This window comes from Chinchilla lanigera, unplaced genomic scaffold (genome assembly GCF_000276665.1).
Source record: "Chinchilla lanigera isolate Chin_1 unplaced genomic scaffold, ChiLan1.0 scaffold00007, whole genome shotgun sequence".
Taxonomy (NCBI): Eukaryota; Metazoa; Chordata; class Mammalia; order Rodentia; family Chinchillidae; genus Chinchilla; species Chinchilla lanigera.
Window position 1 is genome coordinate 32,694,225 of NW_004955408.1, and position 24,410 is coordinate 32,718,634.

Below are 24,410 nucleotides of genomic sequence, written 5' to 3' on the forward strand. Positions count from 1 at the left end.
GATCGGGTCATGGGAACACTGTAGTCATCAGTGGATTAATCCATGAATAAGTTCAGAGCTAAATGTGCTGTTAGATTGGGGCCTGCTTGGAGGAGAGACAATGAGGGTGTGATGTGGAACGCTCTGTCACCTTCCAGGCTCTTTCCTTCCCACTCTCTCTGCTTCCTGGGCACCATGTCATAAGCAGGTTTCCTCCACAGCAGACACTTCCACCTTGCTATCTCTGCCTTGGAGGAACCCAACTATGAATTGAATTCTCTAAAAAATTTGAACCCAAATAAACTTCTTCTTTAATTTGAGAGTGTCAGATATTGTATCTCACTGATGAGAAAGCGACTAAAAAAAATAGTACAAAAATATTTATAGTTGCTTAAATACACTAGGCTCTTCTACTTAGTGAAGTCTGTCTGCCTAGAAAAAAAAAATTTTTTTAACCCAGGAACTTCACACTGAGCTACATCCCTAGCCATTTTTATTTTTACTTTTGAGACAGAGTTGCACTAAGTCACTTGCCCAAGCTGGGCTTGAACTTCCAATCCTCTTGCCTCAGCCTCCCAGAGTGCTAGGATTACAAGCGTATACCACTATGCCTGACACCTAGAAACATTTTCTACCCATACTTCTTCCTTCCTCTCTCTGGAAGTCTTCTCTACCCTCCTTTACTGCTAGTGATTAGCCTCTCCTCATCTATGTTCCCACAGTACTGTATGCTTCCCCTGAACTGTAAACAGCTCTTTCTCATTTGTCTCCCCAACAGTGTGTGCTGGTAACATTTCACAGTTGATTGGTGGAAAGGATCCCTGATATGTAATCTCTGCCAATTTCCGTGGTGTAATCACTCCCACTATGGCAGATTTCAAACGACTGTACCAACATGATATCACTAAGCATGGGACTTAGAAAGATGTGTGCTTCTGCTATATAAATGTACAGTATTTCTTCAATAAACATAATCTCAGAGGCCTATAGACAAGAGTAAAAGAAACAGTGATGAGTTTTGAGTATTATTTTTATTTCTAATTTATTTATGTTACCTAACTTAATTTTCAATAATGGCTGTATTTAATAACTGATGCAAAAAACTCCTGAAAATTTACTAGGTAGCTTTTACAACTTTGACTCCATGATATTTTCAGTTCCAAGAGAACCATGATGGTGTATTCTTAGTCTCCAGCACAGGATAGTGCTCACTATTTACAATGAGTAAATTGGTAGATAGATAAATAAATGAGGTATAACTACACACTACTGCATCTTTCCTTGCTTTCCCTCATTAGAATGATGGCTTTGTCTCTCTCAATCCTGAGACCATCTGACTGTAAAGCCTGTGCTCTTAATAACAATATCCACTGACTTCAGATAATGTCCATAACCCATCAGGATAAGCAGAACACAGCCCCTATGTCATACATTATAATCACATTCCTAAAAGCCCAATTCATGATTGCTTTCCCCAAAACTAAAGGCAAAAACTCTTAAGTGGACTGTGTAAAACATAAATGAAACACTTATGCAGACAGAAGACAAGAAGAGAAAGGACAAAAAGAAACACAACCCTTGTTATTGGTATCTTGGAAGGCAAGCTTATGTTTGGTTTGAACAGGAGAACTGAGATTTTTCATTTGTGGCTTTGATCAAAGCCACAATGTATTTTCACAAGCTAAAAAGAAAATTCCAGGAAGTAATGTTGAGAATCTAAAAATCCTCATAAAAAGCTGATTTCTATCCTGAGAGCCATTGAACTTACTCAACAGGAGGAAAAAAATTCTAAGGACAAAGCATGTTCAGGCTATTTTCTACATAGTTTATTAATGGTCTATTCAATTTAACCTAGTTTTGGGGTTTTTCCAGAAATTTAAAAAAAAAAAAATAGGTCAGTTCTACAATGGCAAATTTCATCAAGATAAAGCACTTGCTTTAGAAAACTTATACAAAATGTTGTCTGGATCTATTTTAACAATCTAAAACTTAGCAAGGAAAATCCTAAAAAGTCAAATCTGAGTTTGGGGAAAGCAAGAGGTTCCTTTCACTAGCTTTGTTTTTGCAGTTGAAAGTCTTTTTTTTGCCAAAAAGTATTTCCAAAATGGAAAATTTTAGTTTCAATTATCATAGCTGAAATGCATGCACATGTGCTTCAGGAAATAGTGATGCCCAAAAGTTTCTACGCATGATGTTTAGGGATGGAGGGAGGCTTAGGTGCATTCCCAGTGGGAATAGAAAAGGAGCTAGGTTGCTCAACACTTGCCCTTCCTTGGATCTTGCCAGCCCATTACCTAGCATTTAGGAAATACTGGCTTTCTAAGTCATCTCTCCTCAGAATGTATTATCTATCTGTGGTTCTTGAATCAATGATAGATAAGTACTTTCTGTTCAGAAGCTCCCTGAGGCCCAGAAGGAGGTTCTCCTTTGTAGCAACGAGCTAGAAAGAGCTGTCCTCTGAGGACACATCACATAAATTCAAGGCCAAGTGCTGAGAGCTGAGTACATAGTTCCCCTCTCAAGTAACAGTGTTCCTGTGCTTCTGATGAGGAAAATAACCATAATTTGAAGAAAAATAAACTTCCCCTTTCATGATGCTTCCTTCAGAAGTTATGAGTCTTTCCAACTTTTGCAGATCTGCCAGTATGGGCCTAGAATTGTGTTTGTGATAAAATACATGTATCATAAAATTCAAAATCTTGATCATTTTAAGTGTACAACATTAAGCACATTTGTAATAGTGTTGTACAATCATTACCTCTACCATTCTCCAAGCTTTTTCATCTTTCCAAATTGAAACTCCATATACATTAAACAATATCCATTCCTTCCTCACTCTAACCCTTGGCAACCACCTTACTTTCTGTCTCTATGAATTTGACTATATAAGTGGGAAATTTACTTTAACCCATCCACAAGGCTGATTTCCAGAACTGAAATAAAATACCAATAGCAAGGCCATTTTCAACGTCTATCTGTTCTACCTACACATGTATAGACACAGACATAATTTATCACTGTATGTAGTAGCTAAGAGCCAGAGATCCTTTTCCTTTGCAAAATAGAAGACAAAGTCACCTTCCTGAGGCTGATCAAGTTAGTATGATTTTCTCATGGAGGGAGCTGGGGAAGATTAGTATCCGAAAGTCCAGCATAGAGCTGGAGAGCTCAGGATGCAGCAAAGGTGAGTGAGTGTACATTCACGGTTGCTTCCTAACATCTTGGCCCAAACAAAGATGTATCCAGCTCATGGTTCCAAACCACTAAGACATCTAGATTAAAGTAGGTATCTTGTTTTAAGGAAGTACTTCAGATAAACAAGATGTGGCCTGATAAGCTATTCCTAGTTTTTTCATGAGAATGGTCACTTATAATCTCCTTTGGATGATAAATTTAGAAAAACCCTAAAATATGCTTTGGTTAGTATCCCAGCAGCAACTCGCAGGATACAACATGGTAACAGACAGGCACCAATGGAACAGCCAGTACCATCTACTGAGTATTTTATTCTGTATCAGAAAAATTTCCTAGGTGCTTTATACATATTGTCTCATTTAATCTGCAGAACAATCCCATGAAGTATACATACTGTTTTCATTCCTTCACACAGAAAAGGAAAAGCGGTTCTGTAAAAATGTGGCACACTCAAGGTCACATAGTTTGTAAAATATATTCACTACTAGGTGTATGTTATTGCAAAGCCTATGCTTTTAATTAACAGTCCTTCAAGGTGGAAGGTATTTTCTTACCCTCATGGCAAAGAAAGAAAATTATTCATTAGAAATTTCTTGGCTGAAAATTTTTAATGCTTAAAAACAACCTCTGTTAAGCTTTGGCAGGTTAAATATGAAACAAGCACCAGATTCAGGATCCCTCCAGTCCCCGGAGGTTTGACATGTGATCCTAGGAAAGTGATTTGGATTACCTGGCCCTCAACTTTCAGGAAACTTGTAAAACAAGTTACTTCCCTCTGTTCTTCTTTCACCTCAAAGCACTTCATGAGGTCAATCATCCATGCTGACATAGGGCTCCTTTCCAAGCATGAACCCATTGGCCAAAGGTTCCAATCGCTTTCACCAATGTTCTTTTTAGTTAACAGAGTTTCCCTCAAAAGTTATCAGTTAACAGTCAAATAACTTCCCAGCACCCGCTATTTATACAGCCATATAACAGGCAAAGAGAAATATTCAGAAAGAGGTACAAGGCACCATACTTGCCCTAGAGGACCTGTCTCCAAGAGTGGACACTTGTAAGATATATGAAACAAATGCACCAAATGATCTGGTAGAGCTATACAGTACCAAACTCTGAGATACACATTAGAGATATTAAGAACATAAGTGGAGACTAGAAAAGCTGAGGTTTCCAAACCAAAGTAGAATTTTAAAACACCATATATAATATATATATATATATATCCTTTTGCAAAAAAGGAAGAGAAAGAAATTCAGTCAAACATAGTGTGGGAGCAAAGGATGTGAAGTACATAGAGTAATGTACAGAATGGGTGGGAAGAAGGAGACCAATAAAACTGTTGGTAGGCCTATGAGTAAGCAGTGGGAATGAAGATAGGAGCCAGATCTCAGAAGATTTGAATGCTTGGCATTACAAGCTGGACTTGGAGTAGGATCAAAAGGTAGTGAGCTGGATGACCTGGTGAACATTGGAAGCACACAGTTTGGATTTCTTGTCTATTCTCTGCCTCCAGCAGAGAAAAAGCAAAAGAATATGCAACCACATGCTCAAGTCATACACATCAGCTATTTCAGCTGAGAGCACCAGAGTTCTTCTGAAAAACAGTAGCGCTCCTTGGGGTCAAGGGGTCATTTCATTTCTGAACACAGAAATTAAACATAGTCAGTGCCCGAAAGGGCTGCATCAGCTGCTGGAAGTCTTCCAGCAACCTTTCAGTCCCAATATTCCATGTGTCAAACAAACAGCCTTGGTACATCATCACAACACCCTTGTCTCTACCAGCTACCAGACCAGTGAGAAAAGGCAAGGACACTGTCCACCTCTGATCCAAGGCCTTTAGATGCTCTATTGCCCAGAAAACCACACAAAGTTCAGTGTGAAGCTCCAGTTGCAAAGAATACCCAGAAAGGGGCTTCACAGGCAGACACTGTCTGCAAAGTCCCAGACTCCTCCTGTGGGCATGACATGAAGAAGCACAGTGTCCAGGGCCTCTTCCAACAGAAAGACAGATCACGCCAGTTCCAATGAGATCTACATAGTTAATGATATCATTGTGCCCCATGAAATGAAGGAGTTAGGTACAAGGTACATAGGTTACCTTTCTAACCAATGCAAACGAAAGTTTTTATCAAAGTGTTCTCTAGACAATGCTGACTTGAGCTTATTCTCATTTAATCAGCCAGTTACTGTCAATCTTCCCCTAGGTGCTACACTGCACTGGCCTGACCCTTTCCTGCAGTCTTCCCCGCTAAAGAAAAATTTTAAGTGTGGTCTCGCTATATAAGCACAGACCTACAGAAGGAAGAGGCTGGCACTCAGGAGGCTTCTAGTTCACAGACAGAGGAATGACCCACCCCAGGACTGCACTGAGCACCTTCACAATGGAAAGGTCAGCAGCTCAAATAATTTTAAAATCTGTATGCATGTGCCAGGCAAAAAAAACCTAGGCTAGTCAGTTCCCACTAAACACAAGTACTTAAAAATCCCTCCTGCTGATTCCAGTTCCTTAAGGAATCCCAAATAGAAGAAGTAAGAGTTCCTTCAAAGCACATATCTTGTAGTATCACTCACAAACTTTTTGATAGAGAGAACACTCGGTTCAGTGGAAGCGTCATCTGACTTTGTTTCTCCTCCTCAACCCTGACCATGTGTTATATGGGGGTGTGTGTGTGAGTGTGCATGCGCACACACACACAAATTTTTTAGGAAAACCATCGGTATGACATGCCTCCTGAAGATTTGGGCACTTCGGTATAAAAAATGCAAGTGCTCCATGCTAGGTAAACACTGCTATGACATCCACAACCCCCAACCAACAACAACAAAAAAACACCTGGGGGAAAGAAGCCAGGAAAGGGAAACGCCTCCTTAAAACAGTCTGAGGAAGGCAATCCTGAGTCAGCCTGTGCTGAAACTATTCCCCACCAGCAGCCAGGAAGTCCCTTCTTTCGGTGTGCTCCTCTGCCCAACAAACCCAAAGCTTCCTTTGTGGAAACCAGACCTCTGGAGCTTTGAGTCCTGGAAGGGGTGGGTTTGGAAAAGGGCTTCCCTGCTCTGACTGCTGCCCTTTGGGATCCATCAGTGGCCAGACTTTCCAACACTCCCCAGTGAATGCAAATACAAAAGCTGGTAGCTGCACCACAAGCACACATTTCCTTACACACACACACACACACACACACACACACTTACACATACATACCTTTCACCCTCCATTGTGTGAGGCCCAGTAGGGGTGATAGCCGCTGAGCTGTGTATGCACCCGGGAATCCTAGCTCTTATCTGGGTTCTCCTAGCAGCCTAGCAGGAGAGCTGATCAGTAACTGTGATTCAGCATGGCTGCAAGTGAAGCCGCCTCCCTCTGGATCCTCCTTCCTCTGACTTACTCCCGGCAGCTTCTACCGCAGAAGCAGCAGCAGTAGAAAATGTCTTACCCAGAGCTCCCTGCAGCCCTTTCAGCTGCTAAAAGCAGCAATCCACTTGCTCCCCCTCCCCCGCAGGCTCCTGCTCCTCGTCTCCTAGGAACAGCGGCAGCTTCAGTGCCCCAAGTGCGGTGCCACCTTTCCAGCTGCCTGTGCATCTGCCCAGACATTCCACGCCAGGGCAACCTGCCCACCCCCAGGGCTCCTGCCTCCTCTGCCTAGACTGCAAAGAATCAGGCCAGTTCCTCACTAGCCTGAGAAATACTTGCCCCCTTCCCCGCCCCTCCCTACAGGCTGAGTCTGTCATCCTGGCCAGATTGCTGGAATGAGGAGGCCCCTCTGTGGCCTGCAGTGGAGTTTATCCACCAGGGGAAATTCATTTGTGGATCCCAACTCATATCCCAATTTCTTCTCCCAAAATCTATAGTAGCTCTAAGAGTCTGAAAGGTGGAAAGAAGTTAGGGAAAAAGAGCCTAATAGAACAGAGAAGAACACAAAGAAATTTAAAAGAACATAGAAAAAAAAAGAAATTACAAAAATAGGTGAAATTGATACAAACACTGTAAGCACTGTAAGCACTGTTCTAACGCATACTGCACATATTTATTGTTACACTAACAGGCCATCTATCTCACAGCACAGCCCTGAAACATCTTCCTAAATTCGGTCTTGAAACTGATTTAAACTGTGTTTCCAACTAGTAAGTCTCTCTGAATCCTCATCCCTCCTAAATCTCCCATATCCTGTAATTTCCAGCTGCCGAGCTTCCATTTAGTCTCTAACTCCCTACCTGAAATGCCTTTTCCAATTTCAATTCTGGAATCTTTCTGGAAGGGTAGTCAAATCCCAAGTCTTCATAAAACTTCCCCCTAATCATACCTACAACCCGTCATCTCCAACAAAGTACAGTAACTACAAAATGTACTGTTATGTTCATCTCATACCTAATATATTGTCGTGGACAATTCATTGTTTATGTCTTCCAAACTAAAGTATAACCTTGGAAAAGGCAAGGAGCCAGTTTGTGTCTCTAGACATAGCTTACGAGGTATGAAGGTAATGGGGCAATTAACTACAAAAAGGTGGCCCAGAAGCTTGATGTCTCAGGATAATTAGATATGAGCATCTCTATTCTAGGACACCTCAGTGCTATACAGTACATGGTTTTTCAGGATCCACCCTAGCAGATGCTGGCTAAGTGGTTTTTACTTCGCTAGTTTCCCCCTGGCTCTGGCCCCTATCCTTAGTCCTCTGCTCACAAGATGCGTTCAGACCAGACAATCTCTAGTCCCTTTCCGCTCTCAAATCTCAGCATTCTGAGAGGCTGAGGCAATTGCATCGTAAGTTCTAACACAGCCTGGGCAATGAAGCAACTTATTGAGACCCTGTCTGCAAAGTAAAAATAAATAAATTTAAAGAGGGTTCAGAAACTGGGGATGCAGCTCAGTGCAAAGCTCCTTGTTTCAATCCCTAGTATGACAATCTAAAAAACACATACACTTAATTCTAAAAATGTTATAAATGTCCCATTTTCTACCTCAGCATAACCTGTGTGAGTTTTGAAGAAGTATTTGCCTGACTCTAATAGTTTGTGGGGAGCTTGAGAGAGGACAACCTGATGTTTGTGAAAGTATGAGACGATATCATCATTATCATAGTTTTGACCTGCTAAATTTCTTCACTGTTACAAAGTGCTGAAAACATACAGTGGCGAGGAGAATACTGAGGTAACAGACTTTTCATAAATTTTACACAACCTCCTGCACTCACAGTAGCTAGGGTGTTTTACTCAAAATTACCTTCCCTCACACCCGACTTCACTTTTTCTCAAATGAGAAGCAGCTTGGGTAATTTTTTATATCCCACAGCCCTGTATCTTCACTTTTTCCTTCCACAACAATAGTCCTCATAGTCTTCTCCCTGTCTGTCCCTTCCTCCCCTAATCAGTTTGAGGCTCTGTTCCAGATTTTTCCTCTTGAGGCCACCCACAGGGATCATGAGAAGCTGAACATCACAAATAAGGAAGCTGAGTCCCAGAATCTGTGCCAGAGTGCAGCTATCCACCAGGAAGCAACTGGCTGATTCGTAAGGGGAACAGAACATGAGATGACTTGTCTTTTGTGTATACCGTCATTCACGTCTCCGCCATACAGGAAAGGGGGAAATGCCCTATCCAACCAGAAAACAGTAAAAGTTCAGGACAGGGAATACTTAAGATGGAGCATATTTAAATTTCAAAATACAACTGTTAGAGCCAACATAAAAAGGGTCTACAGAATTTCCTTTGCAAACTACTTTTGTCATACTGATGTCACTACAGTGTGTCAAAATCATATCACTTTTGCATGCCACCTTATTTACCACTCACCACTCACTATCCATGAGCAAGAACAGAAACCACTCACAGAAAGTCATGAGGGAGAATGGAATCTAGCAGGGGGGGAAAAAAAAAACAGAGACAGAGCTGAACCAAGAGTCAAAAATCACTGGCCTCCTGGCTCAAATCTTCTCTGGTTCCAGAGCTACATTTTACATGTTCTACCTTACCCAAATGTTCCCTGGGCCAGAGCCCAAAGCTGTTTGCTATAGGCTAATTTTTCTGACTGTATGTGAGATTAAGAATTGCTGTTATGTCACTGCGGAAGAGAAAGGAAGGAACTCAAGTGGTGTGTGCCCCGAGGGAAAGACCCCAGCTTTGCACTGCCCAGCAGCTGTACCCACCGCCCAGTTCCTGCCCACCTCTCAGACTGCCTCCACAGGTTACCAAGTCTATCCAGTGATCCCAGACTCCATCCCAAAGCAATTTATCCAGCCATCTCCACTAATTTTGTTCAGAATCCTTCAACTCTTACATTGTCTGGGAAGAAACTGTTAGAGAAGAAACTTTTTTTAAACAGGCTTGGTCTACAAAGTTCTGTCTTTCATATTCCATCTCAGCACAGGAATCCAGTAAAACATAGCTTATATGGAAACAAATAAGTCAATCATTTCTCTTTTAAGAGCGCTTATGCTTCTTTTCTGGCCCTTGCCTCCTTCTCTAAGACTTTAGTTCCTCAAGTTTGCAATCACCATATCACAGCATCGTGATCCCATATCTAGTGTGCATTAGAACCATCTGCTCAGCTGGTTGAAAATACAGACATCAGGGAATTAAAGGCACAGTGAAACTTTTTAGGGTTATGGAAATATTTCATATCTTGACTGTGATAATACTTAGATGACTGGATACAACTACTATGCTTTTCAAACTATCACTTAAAACATAAACTTTATGTAAATTGTGCCTCAATAAATCTAGAAAACCTAAAAACCACTTCAGGATCTACCTCACACCTGTAGAACCTGAGATCAAGCACAGGAATGTTAATGTACTTCATAGGTGACTATAATACACAAGTGAACACAAAGACTACTTAGAACCATGAAAAGAGCACAATTAGAATCACAGGGCAGAGTCCAAACATACTTACCAGAAACATGACCCTAGGCAAATTACCTTACAAGCCTCAACTTTCTTCCTGTAAATAAATGAAAAGTAATTACTTCCCAGGGTTGGGTAAAGCACTTAGCAGAAAACAAGGCCTGCAATAAGCACGACAGAACCATTAGCAGCCCACTTCATTGTCTATGTGAATGCTACACAACCGGTACCTTAAAACTCTATGAACCTTTCAGTGCTTGGAATCAAGAAAAAAGTACAAAGCAAGGACCTTTCCTGGAGCCAGTCACACCGCCAAAGATCACTATTGCCAAAACAGCAAGGACTACATGAGAGCTAAATAAAGGCACACATACACCTTTACCATCAAGACCTCCCTCTGGTTCTAAACCACACTCACTCTTCCTCTGCTTTGTAGCCTGAGAAAGCCAGGCAGAAAATGAAAAGGCTGATTTCGTGATGATACCTACTCTTTCTGGAGTGAGATGGAATGTCAATATTGTTTTAATTTACATTTTTCTAATGGCCAGCAATGTTGAACATTTTTTCATGTATTTAATGACCATTTGTACTTCACCTGAGAAGTGTCTTTTCATTTCAAATGCCCATTTTGGATTAGGTCTTTAGATTCCAGATAATATTTTTTCCTATTCTATAGGTTGTCTCTTCCTTCGGTTGGTGGTTTTGCTGTGTAGAATCTTTGTTCTTTTATTTGGTTTTGGTTGTTTGACACAGCGTCTCACTATGTAGCTCAGCCAGGCTTTGAATTCACTCAGGCAATCCTCCTGTCTCAGCTTCCCAAGTGCTGGGACTATAGGAATGCACTACCACACCCAGCCTGTGCTGAATCTTTTTCATTTGATGTGACCCCATTTGTTGATTCTTCATATTATTTCTTGTACAACTGAGATTTTGTTCAGATAGTCTTTGCCTACACCCATGTCTTCAAATGTTTGACCTATTTTCTTCCAGCAGATTAAGTATTTGTTTTAACAGTTATCTTTGATCCATTTTTATTTTAGTTTAGTGCATTGTGAGAGGTATATGTCTAGATTCAACTACCATCATGAGGATAGCCAGTTTTCCCAGCACCATTTGTTAAAGAGACTATCTTTCCACCAGCAAAGGTATTTGGCCCCTTTGTCAAAGGTAAGATAGCTGAGTATGCCTGAAGTTGTTTCAGCATCCTCTATTCTGTTTCATTGATCCACGTGTGTGTGTGTGTGTGTGTGTGTGTGTGTGTGTGTGTGTGTGTGTGTTTGCCAATACCATGCTGTTCTTATCACTGTAACTTTGTAGTATAACTTGAAGTCTGGGATTATGATGCCAGATGAATGGATAAAGAAAATGTGGTATTTATATACAAAGGAGTACTAATATGCCATAAAGGAGAATACACTTCTGGCATTTTAAGGTAAATGGATATAACTGGAGACCATAATCTTAAGTGAAGTAAATTTAAATATCAGTTTCTCTTATATGAGAAACACAAAGAATAAATAAGGAGAAAAAAGTTATTAGGAAGTAGGAAAATCTTTTTCCAATGGAAGGGGAACAAGAAATGGAGGGAGGAGAGGGAAAGGAGGGAAAAGGGATTTTCTTAAAAAGTTAAAAAAGATCGAAACAGCTTTTGCAAATGGAGAGGAGAAGAGTAGGTGGGAGCTGGGAGGGAGGGAAAGGGAAGGGAACAAAAAAAAGAATTAAGATGTGTTACATACATGTACAAGCGTCCCACAATGAACGTGATCATTATGTGCTAGAAATATGTACTAATAAAAAAAAGTGAGCAAAAGTAAAAGCAAAAAATGAAAAGGAACTTCAGGCCCCCAAATATCAAAAAGTAGACAGAACAGCACCTTATCCAGAAGAATACCTGGCTTCCCTTATGACTTTTCCTCTGCGGGGGGAAAAATCCATGCCCAAAGAGATTCAAAAGTAAATCACCCACAGTATTTGTGTAACACTTCTAAGCTTACAAAATGCTTCCTATCCATTATCTCCTTTGATTCAAGGTAGCATCTCACAAGTAGTAATAACAGCTCCCATTCCTTCAATATTTCTTCTAGGTCAGGCCTTAAACTTCACACTTTCTACGTACCACACTCATTTACTGCTTACAACCCCTGTAGGGATTGTAACTGTGAGAAAACTGAGGTCCTGGAGGTTAAATAAACTTTGGTAAGGACCCATAGGTAGTAAATGGCAAGGCTGGAATTTGAACCCAGGCCTGACTTCAGAGCCCACTATTAGCAACTGTACATGGTAGGTACCACCCCTCTTATTATCTCTATTTTAGAAATAAGCTGATTGAAACAGAAAGCACCTGGCTCAAGACCACTTAGAGACCCAAACTAGGTGTAGGCCCAGACCCTTAGATGCCTGGCTTTTCCACCTCACCCCCTAGATGAGGAAAACAGTATTTGAACACTTAAAGATATTACGTTGAAGATGGTAGCCAAAGTTTCCAAAAATCTACCATAATACAATCTTCTGCTCACCTAGATTACCAAACAGGCCTAGCCAAAGACCGCTCTTAGGGAAAAATAAAGGAACACCACTGGCCCTCAGAACAGTCAGAGAACCACCAGATCAATGATAACAGCACGAAAGGGCCTTCAACCTGTACACTGCAGTAAGAGAGTCTCTCCTCTCCCATATCTGCAACCTACAGCTAGTGCCCTCTACTGGCGAACACACACATCTCTTCCAAGCACAAGTGAAAATAAATTTCACACCACAAAGACAAAAAAACATGAACGAAAGAAAAAAATCCAGCTTCCTTCACATTCTATTCAAGACTAAGCACTAAGTTTTATAACTTTTCACAAGTGAAGTGTATGCAACTTTAAACTGCCTTGATTCTGTCATCTATCTGCTTTGACTCATCTTTGGTTTTTTCTGCTTACAAAGAAAACTGGAATGTTTACACAAAAAATATAGATGACACACAGTCCCAAAGTCATGAATACAATGAGGAGCTGGCTGTGGTGCCACACACTTGTACTCCCAGCACACAGGAGGCTGAGGCAGGACTGCTGCAAATTCAAGGTCAGCTCAGTGGTGTTCCTTTATTTTTCCCTAAGAGCGGTCTTTGGCTAGGCCTGTTTGGTAATCTAGGTGAGCAGAAGATTGTATTATGGTAGATTTTTGGAAGCTTCAGCTACCATCTTGCATGTAATATCTTTAGGTGTTCAAATACTGTTTTCCTCATCTAGGCGGTGAGGTGGAAAGGACATTAGGCCAGGCATCTAAGGGTCTGGGTCCACACCTAGTGTATTCAAGGACAGCCTGAGCTACAGAGGGAGACCCTGTCTCAAAATAAACAAACAAACAAAATATAATGATAGTGATGTGTGTGTCTGTGACTGTCTGCACAGCTAGCAAGTAGGTAACTGGAGAGGTACATGCTTAAGGTCATGTGAAACCCATATATAACTATGTTCAAGAATTCTGGTAATGCTTTGTACAATAGCATGCTTATATTTTGGTCAACTTATTGAATATCTTCTATTCTGTCTATGCAGTGGGGTGTACCAGGAAGCTATAACATAAATCCCATATGAACAGAATGCAAAAGAGCTTACAATGTGGTTGAAAAAATTACACATAGACATATCTAATGACAAAAAATAAAACATTCAAGTGCAGAAAAGGTACTGTGGGAACTCAGGAGGAGACAATTTTGAGTTTGGGAAAAGGAGGAAGACACAAAGAACAGAAATAAAATGGAGAACTTAATAATTCTGCAGCACTTTAAAAACAGCATTTGTAATTGTGAATATTTGCAACAAATTTCAATCTCCCATTTAAGATGTAACTTTTAATCTTACCACTTTAATATACTTATACACATATTACATTAATATTTTACATTTAATTATAGTAAAATATACATAAACTTTGTCACTTTAACCACTTTCAATGTATGATTCATTGGTATTCATTGGTATAAATGTATTTAAAATGATGTGCAACTATTGCCAATATCCATTTCCAGAACTTTTTTATCATTCCAAAAACAGCTCTCCTTAAACAGTATCTCCCTATTGCCTCTTCTTTCCAACCTGTTTAAACCTTTACATTTTTTGTTTTAACCAGAGCCTTACACATGCTATACATGTTCTCTACCACTGAGCTACATCCCCAGCTTTATTCTGTTTTCTATGTCTGTGAATCTGTCTGTCCTCATGTAAGTGGAATAATCAATGAAAAATTGGTCATTCTGATGTATGGGTAAAGAATGTGGCCTTTACCCATAATGGAATACTACTCTGCCAGAAAGGAAGATAAATGTGAATCATCTGTAAGAAAATAGATACACCTTGAGACCACAGTGTTAACTGAAATAAATCAGACACACAAATTTAAATATCACAGGGATATAGCTCAGTGGCATAGTGCCTGCTTAGAAAGCATGATGTCAGAGTTTGATTCCAGGTACCTAAATAAATAAATAAACAAATAATCACATGGTTTCTCTTTTGAGAAGCTCAAATTATAAAAAAAAAGCAAAATAAAAGATACATAATAGGAAGCAGCAAAGTAGACCTTTCTCAAATAGGAAGAGGATCAAGAGTTGGAGGGAAAGGGAAGGTAGGGAAGGGAGAGCAGACATATTTTGTACCTGCACCAACTCCACAAAGGGTATGGAAATATTACGCACTGCAAATAAGTAGTAATAAAAATGGACTAATAAAAACTTGATCATTTTGTGTCTGGCTCCTTGCACTTGGTAAATCTTATTTTCAAAGTTCATTCATGTTGTAGCACATACCAGAATTTCATTCCTTCTTACATGTAACATTCCACTGTATATGTATACCACATTTTGTTTGCCCATTCACCTGTTGATGGACACAGAGCTAATATTTCACCTGCTGACAGTGCAATTTTGTTAATATTTCCCTAATATTTGACACATGGATGGCTTCTAATATTTTTCATTATAGTTATGATGATCATCTTTATTCAAGGACTGTTTTCCTTTCATGAACTGTTTTCTTGGGATAAATTCCTAATAATGGAAGAACTGTGGGAACGTACCCTAAATCTAAGTGCTCAGATAGGGGCCAACCTTACAAGTAGCACCTCAAAAAACATAGCACAAGTTTTTCTTCCTGCCACAAACTGAAGATTCGTTATGGTAAAAAAAAAATCTCTCAAAACAAATAAACCATATATGTATGGTAGAATTAAAGAAACTATAAGTCTGTAGACTGAAGCCAAATAGTTCCAATTGCTTTTCTCATGTACCAAAGAAATCACAAATGAGAAAACGCCAGAGAAGCTTTTAAAATTCAAATCTAGCTCAGTGGTATAGCACCTGCCTAGCAAGCACGAGGTCCTGAGTTCAATTCCTAGTACTAACAAAAATAAAAATAAATAAAACTCCAATCATATCATGATACCCCTGTTCAAAACCCTGAAATGACTTATCATTCATTTAGGAATAGCCAAAATTCTGACAACAGCCTACAAACCTTCACATGGTCTGACCTCTCTCTGACCTCATCTGCTGGCTACTTCTTTCTTCCTCTTCCCACATCTACAATAATCCTAAGCAATTTGGTGTTCTTGGAAGGCCAAGCACAGTCCTGCCAAGGCTTCTGCTCTTCCTCTAAATATCTATCTTGTGCTCAACCATGTATTTCCTTCAACTCTTTTGCTCTGTTATTTTCCCAGAGATCTACCCAGAACATCACATTTTAAACTACACAAAAACCCCACTCTTAATTTTGTTTTCAGGACCCCCCACTCTTAATTTTTTATTACTTCTCTCATAACCTACCATATAAATTATTGAATTATGCTTCTCTCCAACCATACATAAGCTGTATAGGGGTGTAGAATTTTGTCTCTTTTATTCTCTGCTATCTTGCCAATGAAATCATCAATCAGAAGAGTAACAGTTTTTTACTGACATGGCAAGAAACAGGAACTCTAAATTTCAGAAATTGAAGGAAGACTCATGACAGGTAAGGATATACAGTAACCTACTGGTAATAGATAGGTCTTCTTCAAGTTTGGTGATGCCTAGATCAAGTCATTTATAAATATGGAAAAGATTAAACAAATTTCTCTAAAGAGATGACAGTAGATAATACACAAATAGTTACTGAAGATTTTAATAAAAGGAACTATTTATAAGACTGTATAATGCGAGCTGAAATATGAAAAAGTATGTCCTTAAGGAGTATGAAATATTAAATAGATGCTCATGACATGGCATGTTACATTTGCAACAAAAACATCAAAGGCACCTTTCATATGGTACCAAATTAGTGAACAGCCAGTAAAAGAGAGGAGTCCTAATTTTAATTAGACAATGTATATTCAGCGGCAACTGTCAGAACAGTTTGGATGGTGTGAAGAACCTGAGATAGCATCAGAAAACTGAAAGAGAAGAGATGTATCATTTCAAAAGAAACTAATTTCCAACCAGAATGCAAGTTAGGGTAAGACAGCAACCATGTTTGTCTCACTATTTTGCACAAAGATGCAGAATACATACCTGTGAAATGATCATGAACCATGAGAAATAGGCAGTTTAAATGCCACAGGTCTACCTTAGTAAATATTACAGGTAATGATAACAATCTATTTCAAGTTGTGCTTTAAGTAAACCATGCAAAGTGGTGAAAGGACCAAAGGAGTCAAACTCCAAAGTGGACCAAAGGGTCCACTTGAGCAGGGAATGCAGCACAGGTGAGGAGACTGCCTAGCAAAGACATCTTTCTAAATCTCTTCCCTTGCTAAAGATTCAAATCATCTCTATTCAAGTAAAAGTTAAAAATGGGTGCAGAAAGTATATTCATTGTCATTTCTAGCCTTCCTAGTTTTAAAAGTTCTTTTAAAATATCAGCTTTCATATATACCTTTTTAAAATGCTATCATCTAAACTGTTACAAGAATATGAAGTTCACTCAAAAGCAGTTCCAATGTAAAAGATTTCTGCAAACCAGAACTGTGTCTCTTTCTTTGGAATAAGCAATAAATTCTATTTCCAAAGTAAAATCTTACACAAATTGTAGTTAGTAAGACTAACTTTAGGTAAAAACACCCAAGATATGCTAAACTCAAATTCAATGTGAGCCTCGTAATTCACACCCATTTATTACTTTTCAAACTATCAAACTTCCCCCCAAATCATGTAACTGTTTACTTTAAAAACAAAATTTAGGGACTATACAACCCTTCAACTGCAAACTTGGTTTTGTTTCCAGCAGGAACTGGTTCAATCACTGCAAATGTTATTTCCTAATAAAACTATATAAATTAGCTATTAACTCAAATCATGGAGAAGACAATGGAAGAAAATTTAGTAACAGCAAATACACTGTTACACTGAGCTTAAAAAACAGGGTCTCCAAAATATGAAGTACACTACTCTTTGGAACAATATATTAATCTACAATGATTATTTCCCATTTAAGATCTCAACTAGTCTGTAATTCTACATCAAACACTTTTATGTCCCACCTCCCACTTTGGTTTTGCTATTAGTATCTCTCAAAAGAGCCATAAAATCATGCAAAATAATAATAAAGGACTTCATGGTCTAGCAATCTAAGGGAAGATGTCAGGAACTCAGTATATCATACTCTGCATTTTAGCATAAACTGTGGAATGCCCTTTGCCACTTTCTCCACATAATCTATATAACAAAACTGTCTTCTGTAACATTTTCGTTGGTCCATAATATGAGTTTGTACCTAGTAATATCTTGCAGAAAGTCTCCTGTTCAGATGCAGGGCTTTCCAGAGTGATTGGACAGGGCACTATACTTACCAGATTAATCCACTGAATAATTCCTAGCTGAATATGCTGTTAGGTGGGGACTAGTTAGAGGTGGCTCACAGGGGTGTGCCTTTGGAGGTTGGATCTCTTGCTCTGGTTCTCCCCTATTTCCTGGCTGCCACAGGGTGAGCAGCAGCTTCCCCCGCCACACCCTTCCACCATGCCATTTCTGCCTGTAACTTCTGAAACTTGTGAACCTGACTAAACCTCTAAGTTGTGGATGCCAGCCAGTTGGGGGAAAAAAAAACCAGACAGAGTGAAGAAACAACTCGTGGGGTGGGAAAGAAACTTTGCCAGCTTTTCCTCAGAGTACCAGAATACATAAAGAACTCAAAAAACTCAGAGTCCACCGCTCAAATTTAAAGACTCAATTCAAAAATAAGCATCTGAAATGAATACACTTCTCAGATAAAGTAGAAACAGCAAATATATGAAAAAATGTTCAAAATCACCCATCACTTGAGATGCAAATTAAGACACCAGAAATTGCATTTCACTCCAAAAAGAAATCAAGCCGTGTGGGGGCACATGCCTGTAATCTCAGCACTCAGGAGGCTGAGGCATGAGGACTGCAGTGAGTTCAAGCCCAGCCTGCACCACAGACCCTTTCTCAAGTCCTCCCAATCCCCCGCCCCAAAATCAACTAATAACAAATGCTGGCATGGCTGTGGGGAAAAAGGAACCCTTCTCCACTGTTAGTGGGAGTGCAGACTGATACAACCACTGTGGAAATCAGTGCAGACATTCCTCAAAAAACTAAAACTATAGGTTCCATTTGACCCAGCTATTCCCCTTCTTGCTATCTTCCCAAAAGAATTAAAAGCATCATACCACAGCAATATATGCACACCTATGTTTACAGCAGCAGTTTGTAATAGCTAAATCTTGGAAATAGCCCAAATGCCCATCAAGATGTGGTTTTTTTATACAATGTAGTACACTGCCATAAAGGATAAGCTTGAGACATTTCTACATAAATGGATGCACCTTGAGACCATACTCTTTAAGTGAAACAAATTGGACCCATGTTTAAATACTGCATTTTCTCTGTTGTGAGAAACCAAAAGGTTAAGGACCAAAATGTGTAACAGATACTGGGAAAGGGGAATAAAATGTTCAAATGAGAAAGGGAGCAAGGGAGGGGGAAAGGGTAAAGGAAAGAACAGACAGGGAAAAACAGGAAAAAAATGGAAACAGGAGTGAAGGGGAATTGGAAAAAAAAGGTAAGATATATCATGTACAGGTACAAATTCTCTATGATGAATACTATCATTATGTATATCTAAAATGTACCAATAAAATTTTTAAAAATGCCAAAAAAAAGTTGTGGGTGCCAGGCACTTTGTCCTAGTGAAGAAAGTGACTAATACCCACAAAGTCACTACTGCTCATATTCATCTCTGAAACACCCACACTGCCTTAAATTTAAATCCCTACACCCCAAACCAAACTGTAGGTACCTTGACAGGAGGGTAAGTCCTCATTCAAGCTAATACCCAATAAATTTTTCTGAATGCATATTAACAAATCTAAGGGTTCTTCTTGAAGGTGGTTAATGATCAAATGCGACTAAAGAACATTATCAAACCAAAAAGGACCTAAGCAAATACATATCAGAGGAAATCCACTGATTTATCTAAGTTAAATAATCAGCTCTTCGGGGGCTGGGGATTTAGCTCAGTGGCACAGCGCCTGCCTGCCAAGCGCAAGGTCGTGAGTTCAATTCCTGGTACCGGGGGGGGGGGGGGGGGACATCAGATCTAAAGCCATACTTCAGCTAGAAATTCAGATTTTGCATTGCTTACCTGATCCAGAGCAAACCTTTTCAGTATGTTACTTTCTTGAAAAGTTTCTTTAGGAAATAGCAATGCACTTAAAATTTAACTAAAGGTAATTCTTACACTGAAAAATCTCTTGACAGATATCATGCCTTAAATTTTAAGTAGGATAAACTAAAACAGCAAAAAAACAAAAACACCAAAAAAAAAACCACTTCAGTATATTTATGGTTATAAAGTAACCTCAGACTTCACTGCATAGTTTCTTCAGAAAATAAGAGCACCAAGGTTTGCTTTTAATGGAGACAAGTTTTATCTTTTTAAGTGTGGTTGAAAATGTTTCAAATTAGGAGGATAGCTGGGCATGATGGCACATGCCTGTAATCTCAGCACTTGGAAGGCTGAGGCAGGAGGATTACTGCGAGTTCATACAATTACTAAGGACTAAAATAAATGAAGTTAACTTACCACAAGGCACAAAGCAAATATATAATAAACAGGTTTTGTATTTCAATTTTTTTTCCTCAGACAATTCTTAAGTGACAAATGTAGACATATGAAAAAAACTGGCAAGTACTCTTACAGTCCTGGAGAAAACAAAAGGGAAGCCCAGAAATATAATGGTCTTCATAGATCATTAAAGTTATGTATAACCTAGCTTTAAAATTCTGTAGTTCTGAGTTTACCCTATGCTTTTGACACAAATAAGTATGTACATTTCTGTGTATTCTACAACTAGAAATACACTAGAGAACTGCTTTTCTCAGTATCTAGCACAATCAACTCCTGTAGCCTACTCATCAATTAAGAAGCACACATTTAATGAGAAACATTTACATTATTTTCATTATTCATAAAAGCAGGAAATTGAAATCTCACTTCCATTAAGAGGACTTCTTTAAGATATGGTAGATATGCTCTGGAACACTATACAGGCAAATTAGGCCCACTTACCTCAATGCCCAAGAATGTTTACAATACATACAACAAAAATGTATCTTTGCATTTTGAAAAATTAATGTAGGTGGGTTACAGAAAAAGCTCTGAATATATACCTAATAGTGGTTACAAAGGGTTTGCTTTTATTGATAGGATTTTTACTTTTTGTCTAGTGAGGTTTACAAAGTTATTACTCTAATTTACTTAAAAAACACCAGTCTGAAGAACAGTAAGATTTCTACTTCATACCTCCTAGTAATACTGGCATTTTCTGTGACTTTTAGTGCAATCCAAATGTTATGCAAGATAATGTTTAAAGTAGAACTTACTTTGGGCGGGGGCTGGTTAATCTACTCTTTCAAGGTACTTTTTAACTGAAAAAATTTTACACTTCTATTTTTAATGAAAAAGTATGAGACAAGGGCACATTTAAGTAACCCGCAATAAGATACTAAGAGAAAGGCATTGTATCACCCTGGTTTAGAGACAGTCATTGTTGCTGTTTCAAAAGGCCAAAATAGTGCTGAAAAGAAAATTTTCCTAATCACCATACTATTACATTGATAAACTGTCTAAAATGGAAGACTTTCCCTAACTGCAAAAGTTGTTCTTTTGGGTAAAATCTATACACTGTGAAGATGTGGCTCTACTCAAGCCAATCCAATACCCTGTCCACTTTCAATTAGCAAAGTCATAGATTTACAAATCTAATTAAAAATTCAAATTCTCTCAAAACATAAGCACACTTAAAAAGAAAATAAGTACAAATCTACAAATCAAACACTGTCACATCTGCTGGAGGGAAAGAACTATAAATGCCAAAGTCTCAAAGTCTCAAAAGTCTCAATTCTTTAATATTACTTTTAAAAAAACCCTAAAATTTATGTTCCAAATCACCAACTTACAGGAGAAAACAATCAGCATATTAAGTAAGACTTGACAGCATTACAAACCATAACTATTTGCCAGCTTTTTAAGGGAACTTAAATTATCACCGTTGAAGCCCTTTCAAACTTTCAATAATTCTAGAATTTACACTTTAAAAACACTGTAAATACAAAAGATCCTCACATTAGGAAGACAAAAAAATGTTCACTTTTATTTTATCTTTCAAATTAGATTCAAGTACGTTCAAATACTACACACTAGATTCTGCACCACCGCTCCCATAAACTCGATAAATCTGAAATAAAATTCATATTCTCACAGTAAAGGATCAAAACCAACCAGTTACTCCCCTACCCAAAAAGCCACATACGCCAAAAATGTTCACATAAAACTGACAAGAGAACCCTGGAAAGAATAAGTATCACTATGCTTTTCCTTTCTCTAAATACCAGCCTAAATTATAGAAACTTGTTATGGCTAGACACATTAAAGTGTGAATATACCATGAGTAAAGTAGGTTGCTTTCCTAACTAACAAATCCTTTCACATAAATTCATTTTCCCACATTGTAAAAAGACGCTATGTTGGGAGTACAAAATGACTACAACACTTTAGCAAGATAAACTCCAACTTATCCACAAAAATATTTATTTTCCCCAAATGTAAGTAAAATTGAAGCACAGTAATACTTAACAAAAGATTTAAGCAAATCCTCAAGTCCTCCCCAAAATCTAGGTCAAACTACCAAGTAAAGCAGCCCACAGGTAGTTTGAATAGTACTAAAAGAACAACAAACAGAAAATTAAGTAAACAGCATAACTATGCACTCAATATTACTTCAATGTGCAAAAACTTCCCCATCTGTAAGTCCACTTAAATATCGGTACAAAGCATAAGCTATCCTTTAAAGTACTACTGAGAACCCACAACCTAGCCTAACAATCTTGATCCCTCCTTTTAAAGCCAGAGTCCTGACAATTAAAAAATATTAAGGCAAAAATTAGGCCTCCACAATGACACAGTAACAAGAACTAAAAAACAAGTCAACGTTAATATTTTTACTTTAAAACTCAATCTTTTCAAGCAACTTCTAAATATTGTACTTAAGCTTTCAATTTCAAATCAAACATTTCTTTATAACGTGAAATCAACATTAATAAGTACTCTGAATCCACCCACCAGGTTATACATACTCTCACTCAATCATGTAAATAATTGAATTCTTTATTTGTAATATCCATAAACGTTGCTATTCTATATTTCTATCCAGGAAGGAAATTTTCTCCTATTACCAGTTTTGTTTTTATAAACAACAACTTGAATTCTATTGCATGAAAGGGCTACAAATATACATGTTTAACCAAGCAGAATACAGGTATTTTGCTTTACAACTTGCACCTAAGATATCAGTACATATAGCTGGTTCATTAGTTGTCATAGCATTCTGGGGCCATTGCCCAAGCTATGCATAGCAATTTACATTTTTAAATCTCATGAAGAAAGGCCAAAAGTGATAGCTACATTCCTTTGAGGCCCATTTCAGTCACAAGTAAATGTGTAACTTCCAAGTTTGCACAGATCTTCGACGGCAAACTTCTAAATCTGATGCAATTGTCCTAAACAATTTTAAACCAACTATCTTGAGCTATACTGCCCTTCTGCCAGTAGACGGTGCTACAAAGGTTGGACTTTCATGAAGATAACAGTTCAGATACAGGAGTGTTTTAAACCTGCTCTGAAAGTACAAAAACGCATTTAGTATGAGGGCAAAATATAACTCTTATTTGTAATCAGTACAGACAAACCAATAAGGGATAAACTAGGCCATCTGAGAATTTTTAAACAGTTTATAAGAATGAAAACACATGCTTAACACAAACTATTTCTTTTAGAACTACACAGTACATACTTTTAAGTAAATTCTCATAGAAAGAAATGACCAATCATGTCAAGATGATAAATTGCTTAGTACATACAAGAGATGGATGCAGAAATTTAGAATTTTTAAAGCCACATCCACCACTTCAAAATTTTTGCCTGTAATGGTTAAAATTTAACATGTCACTAGTAGGGGACCAAGGGAAAAAAAAAACCCACAGGACTTCTTAAGTTTCTCAAAGTACACATCAAGATTTAACACGAAATATCTTCAACTAATAACCCTGAATGGATCCTAGGAAAAAAATGTTAGACATATACGGTCAAACACAATGATTTATTAAAAATAAAACGTAAAAATGATTTTTGTACATATGCTTCCAAATTTCAGGCATGGAATCCAAGTAGGTTTCGTAGAAAATGCTGTAGCCAGTTATCAAGTACTTACAACAAAGTAAACTACCCCCCCACCCCCGCCCAGGTTTTGCTACAATCAGCAAGTTCACTCCCTCCCCGCCAAAAAAAACACAAATTAAAACAAGACATTTTGCTAGTATAAAAACGACCAAGGTCCAAGTAATAATAAAAAAATAGAGTCCATCAATGACTGTAACACAAAAATGTGTATGTGGGGCCGAGTCCATCTTCAGAGGGAGACAAGAGAGGTGGCAGGCAAACAGGGGAATACCCCCGGGGTCCGCAGCCTTACCAGCGGCTCCCCCAAGGGCGAGAGGAGGAAGGCGGCGGGAGGCAGAAGGGACTTAGGAGTTGACCCCACTCAGGGTTGTTGAAAAGAGCTACCCCTACAACAGCCGCTCCCAGCCATCTCCGCATCTCTTAGAAGGAGCTGCCTCCGTAGCCGCCCCCACCGCCGTAGCCGCCCCTGTAAGGTCCACTGTTACTGCGGCCGCCCCAGCTGCCGCCGCCGCCGCCGCCGCCGCTCTTCATTGGCCCGTACGAGGACTGATGCTGGCTGTAGCTGCCGAAGCCGCCGAAACCGTTACCGTAGTCGCTGCCGCCGTAGGACGAGCCGCCGCCGCCCCCGTAGGCGTTGTAGCCGCCGCCGCCGTAGCCGCCGTAGCTGTTGTAACCGCC

At 38.9% G+C, this 24,410-nt stretch overlaps 1 protein-coding gene and 1 pseudogene across 5 annotated transcripts in view; both read right to left on the reverse strand.

The window, feature by feature from the left end:
• Klhl3 (kelch-like family member 3) overlaps nucleotides 1–24,410 on the reverse strand; it is a 123,471-nt gene that overhangs the window by 97,728 nt on the left and 1,333 nt on the right. For 3 of the 5 annotated variants that reach the window (XM_013506859.1, XM_005376504.2, XM_005376503.2), the window contains exon 1: nucleotides 6,377–6,702. The exons of 1 other annotated variant lie outside the window; for it this stretch is intronic. Coding sequence is in view for 3 of the 4 variants with exons in the window: in XM_005376504.2 (XP_005376561.1) it covers nucleotides 6,377–6,390 (14 nt within the window). In the remaining variant the exon portion in view is untranslated. Of the gene's footprint in view, nucleotides 1–6,376; nucleotides 6,800–24,410 lie in introns of those variants that run through there. One more of the 5 variants, XM_005376502.2, reaches the window with a different exon arrangement.
• LOC106147065 lies at nucleotides 24,167–24,410 on the reverse strand (annotated as a pseudogene).